The sequence below is a fragment of the Ictalurus punctatus genome, chromosome 2 (assembly GCF_001660625.3).
Source record: "Ictalurus punctatus breed USDA103 chromosome 2, Coco_2.0, whole genome shotgun sequence".
Classification (NCBI taxonomy): domain Eukaryota; kingdom Metazoa; phylum Chordata; class Actinopteri; order Siluriformes; family Ictaluridae; genus Ictalurus; species Ictalurus punctatus.
In genome coordinates, this window is record NC_030417.2 from 30,624,105 (window position 1) to 30,637,734 (window position 13,630).

Sequence of the window (13,630 nt, forward strand, 5' to 3'; positions counted from 1 at the left end):
ATCACGGTCTTCCTTATAGTCATATTCAATAAGAAACTAATTCTCGTGTAAATGAACAATATCTCCTCTGGACTCAACCCTTGAAACAAACAAACAAACAAAAAAGTAAAACAGTGTGCAGATGTGTGTGTGTGTGTGTGTGTGTAAGAATGCTGAGACTGAGAAGAGAGATGATAGACTGAGGGGACGTCATAAAGACAGTTAAGATGAATCAAATGCAGCTACTGAATATAGACAAAGAATGAGAAATATAGAGCGAGAGAGAGATTGTCTCCTGACATAAGAGACAGGTTCAGGACTTTTGAACCAAATCACTTGTCACCTGTGCTTTGACTTTGACCAGCAGTCAATCGTATCACTGTATAAAATAAATTATTTTCACAATGGAAATGGACATGCACACACATCTTTAATTCCCAGTCAAGTCTGATGGTGACCAGATGAATTTGCCTTCCGTTTTTTTTTTTTTTTTGGTGTTGTTGTTTTTTAATCAAACCACTTATCAAAACAAGATCCAATGAAGTTACTGAAACACAGCTATCAAAGTGAAAGACTGGTAGGAATATCAGCATGTTGCAGATGTGAAACTGTGATTTGGTTGCAAAATAATCTTCCAACCAACCCTGCGCACCCTTCAGCAAAGCAGTGGATGAGACAACAGGGCACATACACCTCAAGCATCTCACTGTAAGACTGCTGATCTGGGATCAGCCAATTTAAATTCATTTCATTATTAAGGATTCCAAGGTCTCAGATCAGCAGTCGTACCCATACAGCTCGAGGGCACCGAGGTAATGATGTCCATGGAGATGTTTTATATCTGCTCTGACTCACAGATGAGTTTGGGTTATTTTTGCAAGCAGCAGTCCTGTCTGAAGTCTAGCACTGAAATAAACTGCAACAATCATAGTTCATCAGTGGCAGCTGATCCAATGATAAAACAACAAACACACAAAAAAAAAACGACAACAAAACAAACGTACCAGAAAATGTGTGCTGCTGGGTAAGTAATCTGAAAGATCTGTGTATAAATCATAGCACCACATGGTGGTCGAGTACCATCCAGTGTGACTGCGACAGAACAATGAGAGACACATTTAATACTGAAATATAATGAAAAATAAATGTAGTGTAACATTAACAAACGTTTCCTCAGCCAATCTCCACTTAGTGTACCGTTACTTAGTGTTTTTATGTTGCATTTTCAGTGAACAATGTGTGTGTGTGTGTGTGTGTGCGAATCTCCCTCCATATCTCTCTCATTCTTTAAAAGCTTTTTTTTTTTTAATAGTGTTAGTAACGCCCCCCCCCACCCCCCCACCCCACCCAACTCAACTCAACCCGACCCACTGAGTTCTTCCTATAAAGTGAAAAATACTGATTGTGACTGGCTCTCCTCTTCTGTTCCTCAGAAGAAGGAGTACTGGTTGTCGATGGCTCGGGCCCGGCCTCCCTCTCTCTCTTCGGCCTCTGCTCCTTCCAGCTGTCTTAGAGGCCCGTCCCTTTCGCGCTCCTCACATTCCTCTGGCCCGCTGGCTGCTCCTCCTCCTCCTCCTACAGCCTCCACATCGGTTACACGCTCCTGCGGTGGTGTGGGTGGTGGAGGGCGCCCTGGTGGGAGGGGGGGAGGCGGGGGCTGAGGGGGGCTACGGGGTCTGCTGGTCATGTCTGGAACGAGGACAGACAGGCCAAGAGAGGAAGACAGAGAGATAGAAAGGAAGTAGGCAAAACAGGAAGGGAAGTCGAAAGGGATCGAAAGAATTGAAAATTTGAGTATATGCAAAAGTGGCAAGGTCCCACAGAGTGAGGGAAAAAAAGCGAAAGAAGAAGGAAGAGGTGAAAAGGGGGAAAGAGAAAGTGAGCGACAGAGAAAGAACAAGAGAAAGAAATGGCAAAGTACGTGAGAGATCCAGGTAGGAAACACATGCATGTGTCCCAGTAATGGAATCAGTCAACACACAGTACACAGACTTCCTATACCCTGTCTCCACAGTGTGTATGTAAGTAGGGATAAATGCATCCTACATTATAAAGTTGTATTAAGACATAACCCATACTACACAATAAAAATAAAAATAAAAAACATGTCTTTGAAGAAATTAGCTTCAGGTGATTGTGGAGAAAGAGCTTGTTGTCTGTCAAATGTGTGATGTAAGAGTGATTACTACATGGAAAGCTGAACTGCTGTTGTGATAATCACAAGCTATTGTGAGCAATGTTCCATGTGGCGACAAATCTACGATGAATCTATGCAACTGAAATCCAGCCGTGAATGGAAAGTTAGGCAGACAAAATGTGCATCTGAGGTGAACGGATGACCTGCTGCTCCACTCCCTCCCATCTCAATCTCTTTCACTTTTCATACACTAGGATTTTTCAGGCATCAAATGGACCTGAGATTAATATTGCCCTTTCATTGCCCTGTAACTATCCTGGTTATTATTCTGTGAGTCTACCCCTTTATGTCAGATACTGTCTTTCGCATTTCATGCTTTTCTTACATTCGCTCTGTCTTGCTCTCTGTCTATTAAATCTGGTCTCACTTACACACAGTCAGAGATGGGGGTTGATGGAGAGTCAGGGTGGCGCGTGGTGATGACATCACAGACTGTGGGCCGGCTGCCTGCCCTGTCCCGGCCTGCGAAGATGACCCAACGACAAACAACAACAAAGACAGCCAATCAGAGCTTTGGTACGCACTAGCAGGAGGGAGGCCTGAGGCATAGGGGTGGGACAGGGGTTTGGGCAAAAGGTAGATGTGCACATATAGAGAAAGATGGATGATGTATGAAGATAAATTAAAGGAGAGATAGATGGGACTAAAGAGAAGGTGAAAGCTACACTAGATTCGATATGTGTAAAAGCATTAGTAAGGATCTCTGCAAGCACTTATGTCTCTTTCATAAGTATAACACTACTTTGACCACCAAACATATTGCAGGGGTCTAAGAGACACTAATCACTCGTGGAAATAGATTCATTTGTGCAACTAAACCTGCTCAAGCGGCTTTGTCGTTGCCAGAATTCTCATCTCCCACCTTAGACAGTTAGCGCTGGGACAATGTACTTTATTAATACCCTTGTTTGTCGGTTAGCACTAAAGACTCATGTTATTTACTTGTCTGAATGTTACATTGTGAGTATTATAAACAGAATATTATAATAGAATATTCTAAAGCAACTTGTATGTACGTTTATATGACAGTTTCTGCAGTTTATTTGAGTTTGAGAAACTGATAAATCAGTAAAACCTGTTACTAAAATGATTGGTATGCTTCATTTTTTAATTCGTTCATCACTCGTCTTCAGTAGCCGATTTTATCCTGGTCAGGGTCGCGGTGTTCATCAGTCCATCACAGGACACCACACCCACACACACACACACACACACACACACACACACACACACACACACACACACACACACACTCAGTTACGGGCAATATTATGTTGGCAATATTATGTTGCCAATATTTTCAGACGGTGGTAGGAAACTGGAGTACCCTTAAGAAATTACGTGGACATGGCAAGAACATGTGCAACAGTATCCTGAGCACAGGATGGTCCCAGGGACCCTGGAGCTGTAAAGTGGATACACTACCAGCTATGTCACTATGCCACACCATCTTTTTTTTCTTCTTCTTCTTCTTCTTAAAATCAATAATGTGTCACAACAATTTTCATACCGTTTGAGCCCTGGTATAATTATGATGGAAGTTCGAAATAGTTAGCAGGTGGGGATGAGGAGGCACAGATTAGGAAGGTGGTACAGAAGGTAGAGAGAAAGAGAGATGGAGAGAAAGAGGGGGCGTAAGATTGAAAGGAAAAGAATAAAGTAAAAGGGTTGAAAAGTTTGAGGAGAGTAGAGAGAACATTAAGGACAATCATAGTTTAAGGATGAAAGTGTTGATGAGGTTTAGAGGGGTAAGGGGACTCCACGAAAGGGACAAGTAAACATATCAGGCCATGCACACTAAAGCAAATACAAATACAAAATCTGAAAAATGACAGAAGCAAAATCATGCACAGTCAGCAAATGGAAAACTTCGCTCACACATGCCATGCTGGCAATGGGAGGTGACTAGATATGTGGAGAACATCCCATTTTAGCCCTACTACAAAGTCACAAACCTCATGCGGTGGCCTGCAGCAGTGCATTCACATTATCATAAAGGCCTACGCATACAATGAAGAATGCAGTCTGGAAATTTTGGATATGCTGAATGGTTTCAAAACCCTATTAACAAAACCCAAATGCTACTCCTGTCTGCCATCACACTCTCAAGCCTTCCTCTGTCCCTCCAGTTTTGAGCCTTGGCCCTGGGTGTCAATACCTGGTTGACGGTTAGCCGTGGAGCCCACAAAGCTGATGAGGGTGACGTCTGAGGCGCCCCCAGACTCCAGGGGGATGGGATGCACCCGGAAGTGCTCCAGCATGTCAAAGATAGACTGGAACCAGAGATGCTGCACGCGACACTGGCCGTCCTCATTCAGAGAAAGGCGCAGGTGCTGTATAGCGGGTAAGACAGATGTTAATATCATGATGGAAAGAGAAGGACGAACAGAGAGATGAAGCAATGGGAATATAATGAGAGAGTAGTATCTTAAGAGTGCTTCTCATTCGGACTATAACCGTAGAATAGGTGGTGTGAGCACACCTTCGCTTTGCCCTGGAAGTTGAAGGTGAGGACATACTCCCCACGCCGCGTTTCACTCTGGCGCACGAGGAAGACGCCATGACTCGCCAAGCCGCCTGCCAGCACCAGCTGGGCTGCCTTCAGCCGTGACAAGGTGCCGTGGAACCACTGACACTCACTTAATGAGTGCTCCACTGGCTCTGCTGTGGAGCCCTCTGAGAACAGGAAGGATCCTGAGAAAAAACAATGGATCACTGAGGACTGCTGTTGTATGAAGGAAAAAAAAAAAAAAGTATGGCAGAGGCTCTATGGATTTTAGGTTGCGCAGTTCACAGTGGATTCTGTGGACACAGCTGACCGACTGCTCGCTACAGTAACTCTTTATTTGTAATGTCTGTAAGGGATACCTGTGGCATCGGGTGTCTCTGGGAACGGCATGCCAAGACTAGCTCCGCCTCCACCAAGCAGTCGACCATCGGGTTCATCTAGAGGTGCGCGGGGTGGCAACTCGGGAGGAAGAGGCTCCAGCAGCGGAGAACCACCCACCCCACCATAACACACTGCAATTTAAAAACGCACATAATATTTAATTGTCCTTATGTAATGTAAAGCTTTTAATACAGCTGTACTTCAGTAATCCACTCATTGTGAATCCACATAATTTTAGAGCCAGAATTCGTCTTAGCATGCGAACTCATCATACACGTAATTCTGAAGGTAAATCGGATGGGTTTAAACAAATAAATAAATACTTAGACTGTAAGCAAAGCTTGTCCCAACCATGAAGCTGAACACTGTTGACGTTTCAGTAATGTCTTCACAATTTAACTGAGGCTACCACAGCTTCAATCTAACTTCGTCACACTACAGTTATTGACAAAACACTGACCTTGGGACAGACGGTCACTGAATTCCGGTGTGCTACTGAGGTCTGTCTGTGCTCCACCACACACTCCCTCGATATCCTCCTGCTCGCTATGGTCAACAGAGAAGATTGCGTGTTTCTACGAGCACACTAATCGGCAGATTTCAGCAGTTATTAGTTTATTCAAGTGATCATGTATAAGCATACTATAATATCTTATACTGGATTAAAACTTACCCAGCATTAAAAATGATCAATTTTGCTTTTCAACATCCATATGTGCTCAAACGTCACGTGAGAAGGAAAAAAAGCTTGCCTCAACACATGGAGGAGGACAGCATTGTGTGAACTTGCCATTATAAAAAAAACCCTCACAAATAAATATTAACTAGTAAAGCCATTTAAGAGATTTTAACAGTCAGTAATCTGCAGTAATCAGCTGTTCTTCCAACCAACCAACAAGAAACACATGATAAATCAAAAATAAATCTACTTGGTTGAGGAAATTGTTTAACTATTTACAAGCTACTTGCTTTTTATTTATTTATTTTAAAAAAGCAACACTACCAGCTCGCTACTAGTTAAATTCATTTTTATTAACTTAAAATGTAGTTAAGCTTTGGTACTTCAACAAACTGACTGACCTGTAAAGTCAGGGTTTTTCTGTTATAAGATTACTTTATTACTTGTCACATTATTGCCAAAATGTGACTTTTTTTTTGCAGTTATCAGATTATTTGGTACAAACACACTCGCCTCGCTAATAATCGACTGTTCCAGTTCAGTATTCCTTTGAACATAATATCAACAACATCTACAGCATAACAGAATGTATCTTACCTCAGACAGATGCCGTTTCTAATGTCACTCAGCCAAGCTCTCAACTGAACAGCATCTCTGGTCTCAATGACATACTGAACTTGTCCTTCCAACTGAGAGAACAACACGTACGAAGGCAGTGGGACAGAAAACGAGAGACGGATGAAACAAACGCAAACGGTAGGTAAAAGAAACGTTCAATTAAAATCTTGCAAGAAGGACATCTGTAGAGAGGCAGCCTGAAGTGAGAGTGAGAAGGAAGTAGAAATTGAGAGACCTGTGAAGACAAACCTGCAGAAGAAAAGTGTTTTCTTTGTCTGGCACTTCAAGAGCTGTGGTGCTCCTGACTTCTAAGATGCAGCAGCATGGGATAGTCAGTCTGGGCTTGGAGGCCTGAAGAATAGAGCAGAGAACATTGGTTTTCTGACATCCATATCCTGGCAATATAATTCACGGCAACACCAAACAAATAGTAAGCCAAACATGGTGATATCATGAAGAGTTTAATCCAAAGTACAACACAATCATACATGGTTACTACTCCTAGAGTTTTTCAGGTTTTGTGAAATACAATGGAATGCATAAGAGTGACCTCTATAATTCTCTCCTTATAGATTATGTGTAGGAAATCTTCTAATTTTCCATTTACCTTGGGAGGGATGTAAAACTCCAGGAAGTACTCCTCTCCTCTCTCGCCTCCTTCCTTGTCTCTCTCCTTGAGAACCAGTCGGCACTTGTGCCAGCGAGTGCCCCGTCCAGCAATTGCCCCTCCTGTGACTGGAGGAGCCATTCCACCCGCTTGGTCCGCACTGGAGACGGCAGAGACGGCATTGTTATTGTCCATGCCATGGTGGAGCAACCCGAAAGAGAAGCCCGGAAAGCCATGAGAGCCAGTAAATTCATCTGCAGAGGAGCAGACGTTCACTCCTCCCTCACGTACAAGTCTGCCTGTCTTCCTAGAAGGTAGGGCAGAAGGCAACAAGGCTGATGTGGGTCCCACAGGTGCTTGTAGGTTTGGTGGTGGAGAGCGGGACAGGCGCAGCTTCTCCAGCCTGTGGGTCCATTTCTCCTTCTCTCCTTCTCCGTTACTCCTCCTCCGATCACGAGCTTCAGAGAGGGAGAGAGAGGTGGCGCTGCTGGAGGATGATGGTGGCAGGGAGGAGGAGGATGAGTGAGGGAGTGATAGGGGCAGAGAAAGGGAGACGGGGAGTGAGGCTGGGGCACCTTGAATGCTCCTCTTGGCATCCTGCAGGCCCATGGTGTAGCTGTAGCTGGAGGGCAGCGGCGTGGCATTAGCCGAGCCACAACTTTGAGGCGCGTCACTAGATGAGCTCCGCCAGTGCAGGATACCTCTCACACTGCCCCGTACACTGCGGCCCACGTTGCGCAGGGAGAAGCGTTTCTTTAGCTTGTTTTTGGAGTGACCACCTGCACCCGGGATGCTGCCCTTTGACCCAGAGTTTAGCGGTCCCCCGGAAGCAGGGCTTAGTGGTGTCAGGCTGCCGTCAGGTCTGTCTGTGAGAATACTACCCTCTGCCTCGCAGTCCTTCCCCACTAGTTCATCTGACTCCGCCTCCTCACCCGTCACTGGCCCCACCCAGCTGTCCTCCTCTTCTTCCAGGTCTCCATTATCAGGCAAGTGGCCAGGATACTTCTTAACCATCAATGACCTATCTTCCCGTCTACCGTTGTTCCCGCCCATTGAAGATGAACAAGATGAAGAAGAAGAAGGTGGCAGAATTTGCGCAGGAGCATAAGAGTCCTGGAAAACGGTGGGATTCTGAAATCTATCCGCACCTCGAGTGTCCAGTCCTTGCCGAGCTGAAAGTGGCTTGGGCGGAGCCCTGATGTGCGTGGGCAGGCAGGTTGCAGCAGCATCAGGTGGTAGAAGTGGTGGAGATGTCGGCTCTTCCTCCAGTGACGTGCCATCTGACTGAGTGACCCAAATCCCTGTACCCTCCCTCACTGCACTGCTTCCCTCAAGTTCGCTCTCAAAATGCCGAACAAATCGGTCAGTGAAGCGGCGGCAGAAAGCAGCAGCAGAATCGGGGGAATAATGTGGATTCTCCAGGAGAAAGGCCCTGAAGTGACGGGCAAAATCGCCAGCAGCTACCCGGGCGTGAAGCTCACAGAACTCGGTCCAGCTAAGGCAGGGAGAAGGTGAGGGAGTCGGTGTATCAGACAGGGAAGACAGAGGCTGGCCAGAAGCTGGAGGGGGTAAAGGTGGGGGACGCACGGAAAGGGGCAGCAATGAGGGAGACGGAGGAGAAGGGGAGGGAGACGGCGATGGGGGAAGAGGGGATGAGTTTGCTGCAGCCCGTGGGCTGGGAGGGGTTAATAAGGAGCCGTTCATAACTGACTAAATGAGCGACTGATTTACTGTGATTTGCAGACTAATCACTAAAGCCTTCTGATCAAGCGATTGTCACAAACTGAAGGGGTCAGGAGAAGGCACGCTATGTTCATGGGGTAAAGCTTTACACAGGACTAGGAAAAGTAATGGACCAAAAAAGGAGTGATGACAGTCTCCCCCCATTTAAGAAACAACTGGGCTGCTTTAGAAAGGGTTGCACACTCTGCATAAAGCAGTGATAAAGCTAGTGATAAGGTCTTGTATTTCTTCAGGGCTCTACAAGAAACCAGATGAGTGGATCCGTGGCCTGCGATAAAAAGATAACCAAAAAAATAACAAATGGTGTAATGGTGTCAATGACATAAATGCACAAAAGCTAGGCAAATGAAACATTCGAAAATGTTGCTCTGCTTCACGGGGTCACTTTTGACAGTCATCCTTAAGGGTGACTAATGTCTTGCAACATTTCTTAAATTTTGTTACATCAAAGTCAACGTTATTGCCATATGTAGTCAGAATACAGATGAAATATGAAAATTCTTGTGCTCCAGTAACTTCAGCGATAATAAAGTATGGAGCGTGACCATGGGGATTTGTACTCATTCAGCCACAAGAGCGTTAGTGAGGTCAGACACTGGTGTCAGCGTTCTAGTTCATCCCTAAGATGTGCAGTGGGGCTGAGGTCAGGGCTCTGTGCAAGCCAATCATGTTTTTCCACTCCAGCTTTAGCAGACCACGTCTTCATGGACCTCACTTTGTGCACAGTGGCACTACCATGCTGAAACAGGTTAGCTCCAGTGAAGGGAAATCGTAACGCTACATCATACAAAGACAATCTATACAACTCATGTGTTTCCAGCTTTGCGGCAACATATAGTGTAGTAAAGTATAGAGAATACAGTCTAGTGCATGTTGTGATATGGAGGTACATGTATGAAAGGTGTACGTCTGGAGGAACCAGAACCTGTTTACACGTGTAAGCAGTGTCATGATACCAGGTTTGAATAAGGTCATGGTTCTTGTCATTTCAAAACCATAATATTTATATAAAGCCACTCCATCCTACAACCTCCAATTATTAATCATGATTTAATGAGTCTCCACTGATTTATTGAGGAGAGGGGGGTTTGGCAGATGATCATGACAAAAAAACAACCCTATAAATAAGGAATTTATTAATCTCTGTAGCAATGGCTTGTCTAGCTGCGTAGTTCTGTGTGATGTAACTTGATTGCTACAATTTCTGGATTCACAAGCTGGTTATTGTGAAAGGTGCGCTGCTCGGAGTTATGACTGACTGACTGACTGACTGACTGACTGACTGACACACACACACACACACACACACACACACAGCTTACAATTTCCTTCTTAATTTTAATACTGTTTAGACGCAAACAGGCTTGCTTGTTTTCATCTGCTGAATCAGTGATAGCATTTCACGCCACTAGTTGCTACCAAAACACGAAAATAATAATAATAATAATAATAATAATAATAATAATAAATAACAGTAATAATAACAATAATAATAATAAAACCCGGCGTGGACTCACCATTTTCGGGTCAAGGTGTAACTGGAGACCGGCGCTTTGATTGTGTGAGCTAGTAGATAAGGAGGAAAACAACAATTAACCTCACACACAGGCCTCGCTGCCATAACAATATACAACTGTCATGTACGAAGCTATAGCTAACGTTACAAGTCCAAAGACATATTAGAGAACTAAAAGCATTATAGTTATCAGGCTAGCTAAATAACGAGCTAATGCTGTCAATATGCTGAACAAGCTAGCTTGGAACTTTTGCTAATAAAAGCCACTTGGCTGGTTGGCTAGCTAGCTAGCCATGTTTACATTAGTTATAGCTATAGAAAAACGTCCTACCTTATTTTCCACGAGAAGAAAACTTAATGCGGACCAGGAATTTATTTTTTTTTAAACCGAGGCTGTCTGAAGTAGCTTTACCTAGCTAGCTAGCTAGCTAACTAACCTACGTAAAAGGCTATGTTGCCGATGAACTAGCTCGGCGGCTACATAGCTAGCTAGTTGTTTAGACAAGGAGCCAGTGTTGTTGCCTTCAGTATTAGTCCTCATTCCACTTTGACTAGCCACCGCATCTAACGTTAAGCAACAATAAATAGTTAACGTGCTAATAATGAATCATATAGCAGCCATAACACGTGTGTATTGCTCTCTTGGTGTGTAATAAGCATATGATTATTTCTGTGCCTCCTGTCCCAGTCAGTCTCTCGCGATACAGTGGGAAAGAGTGTGAGGGGCTCAGGGAAAGTGAAGGGGGATTAGGATGGAGGATGATGCACTGATAATAAAGCTCTTCACAGAGCAGAATATTCCTAAAATATTCTATTTAGGTCTAAAGACACCGTTCTTTTTCATTTATTAATCATACATGTGAGTTTGTATATTTCAACTGAATTCACACATACAGAAAAACTGAAAATGGAACACTTTTGGTGAAATGCCCCCCCCCCCCCCCCCCCCCTAATAATTAAACACACTGTATTATTTAATAATACTCATGTTCTTATGTACCTTTACCTTCTACAAATTTTATCCATTGTACATCCAAATTGTTGATTTTTACTAATTAGGGTTCATTTCAACCCTCTAAGGTCTATTTTTTTTGCATGTTTTTTGATACCTAGGTTTAACAAGTCAATAAAATTGCCCCTATTTCAAATAGATATGTGGCGTTTTATATACTTCATTTTTTTTCAGCAAAGATATGGCTATATGTCTGTAGATTTAAGTGGATCAAGTGAATGTATAAAAATCCAAAAGAAAAAAGTAATACATATACATATACTCAATCTACAGTATATGACATACAAAAGATAATTAAACATATATATATATATATATATATATATATATATATATATATATATATATATATATATATATATATATATATATATTTACAAAATTAACAAGTTAAGCAGGTGTAAGAAAAGAGCTAATAAGAAATCTATATACAATTTGTCCTCAAAATCACTCTTACCTATTAAGATCTCAGCTACTGCTTCTCAATTAATTACCAAACTATTATCAATGGAAATTCATAAACTCTGCAATATTAAGAATAAGAGTTCCTCAAGTGTTTGATGAATGTTTATGGGTTCTCACCTATTATGGGGGTATAACTTGGAAGCATTTCTGGAGATTAGAAACTGATTTAAGATGTCACCTTTTTTCTTATGTAGTGTATTTTTCTTCAGCATACTCTGAGCGTGACAAGGAAGTATAATTTTCTCTTCTTTTTATTAGTTAGATTTAGAGATATGTCGCAGATTGTAAGTACTGTTTAAAACAGTTCCTTTAAAAAACAGATAATGAATACTGCATTACATATTACATGACACATACAACAAAGTTCAGTTACATATAGAGTAACTATAAAGTAAATTTCGGTTTGACTGCTTAAAATACTAAATTTATGAGCAAAATTTTGTATAATTTATAAAATGTATAAAAGTTTACATAAGTCATGTTCTGATGTAGCCAGCTTTCTAGTAGTCCTTCTTCTGTTTTTGTTGTTATTGTTCTTGGTTGTCTTTTGCTAAATATGGTTCATTTGGACATTATAGTGCTGGTTTTGATTTTTGAATAATTTTTTAAGTTGTCTTTATCAAATGACAAAGAAAACAGACCACAAAGTAACTGATTCACAAACTAAACAAAAACAACATGCAAGAGTAGCTGAAGAACCAGTAAGGAAACTAGGCACAATTTGCACCCAAAATCATGCCATCTTTTTAAGGTCTTATTATGCATTAAGAATAATAAGATCCTATTTTGTAAGCATGACAATGAAATTATAACCATCCGGTTTAGAGTATGCATAAGAGATAATGAATGGTAAGCACAGTGTTTTGTATATTGTTTTTACATACCATACAATTCTGTATCTTCACATACCCTCAATAATATCCAAAAGTTATTCGATCCAATGCCGAAACTTTCATATACAGCAAACCTGACTGTTTGGAGTTTTTAGTACTGAGAAATACTTCCCGTAAAGGTAAAGTGCACGCAGATGTATGTGTTTCTCTGTACCTATTGAAATTTCACACAGTAATGTTATTGTCATTTGCTGTTTATCTCATTTACATCTGAAAAGTAAGGAATTTGGGCACCTAGACACTAAAGACTGTGAACAAACAATCATTAGACTTTTGTCCCTTGGAGAAAAAAAAAATCCTTCCACATTCATTTACACACACACATACACAAATAGTCACAATCAAACTAAACAGTCACCGTTTAACAATTATTACTATATATTACATAATGCAAGTATTACAATCACATTATTACTGCATTATAAAATATTATAATATTATTGTTCATTGTTTTGCAAACATGTATTAAGGCATTAACAATAGTCAGAAATACTCAGGATGCTGCAATGCTTAAATCCATTACATCTATTAAAGTAATTCTAATATTTTCCAGCTGCAAAAAAAAAAAAAACTTCATAAAGGTCAGACAGATGGAATTTTACAGGCATCTCTCCTACTCAAAACATTTATTGTGAATGACCAACTATTAGGCATTTTTTTGCAACAAGGACAGCATGTTGTATCATTTCTGTAGCATAGAATTACTGACTGTGTGAAATCAATGATAGTCATTGTCATGATTAATATTTGTCACAAAATATACCAAACTACAACACCAAGAAAGGTAATTAGCTTTTGGATATTGTTGCAGAATTGAATCAGTGCCTCTGTATCCCAGTCTGAAGAAAATCCTGCCATGAGTTTAGATTTAGAAGATATAAATGAAAAATATTGTTTCCTTGAAATCATTTAGATCAGAGACATATTTGCCAGTGACTGGGAAAAGGTCACATCCAGTGATGTGCCCTTACCAAGAAAGAAATATACAAGTGGCACTGAATGGCTATTGTTTGATTTGGACTGGTGGGAAA

General features: G+C 41.7%; 1 protein-coding gene across 1 annotated transcript; it reads right to left on the reverse strand.

The window, feature by feature from the left end:
• Positions 1–1,504: 1,504 nt before the first annotated feature.
• On the reverse strand, positions 1,505–10,960 carry sh2b1 (SH2B adaptor protein 1). The gene is made up of 11 exons (XM_017494728.3): positions 10,561–10,960; positions 10,231–10,279; positions 6,971–8,981; positions 6,613–6,714; positions 6,343–6,434; positions 5,527–5,612; positions 5,045–5,197; positions 4,659–4,870; positions 4,335–4,509; positions 2,548–2,638; positions 1,505–1,668 (listed from the first exon to the last, which is right to left on the reverse strand). The coding sequence occupies exons 3-11, from the start codon at positions 8,672–8,674 to the stop codon at positions 1,647–1,649; spliced, it is 2,637 nt and encodes an 878-aa protein (XP_017350217.1). The 5' UTR covers positions 8,675–8,981; positions 10,231–10,279; positions 10,561–10,960; the 3' UTR covers positions 1,505–1,646.
• Between the last annotated feature and the right edge of the window lie 2,670 nt (positions 10,961–13,630).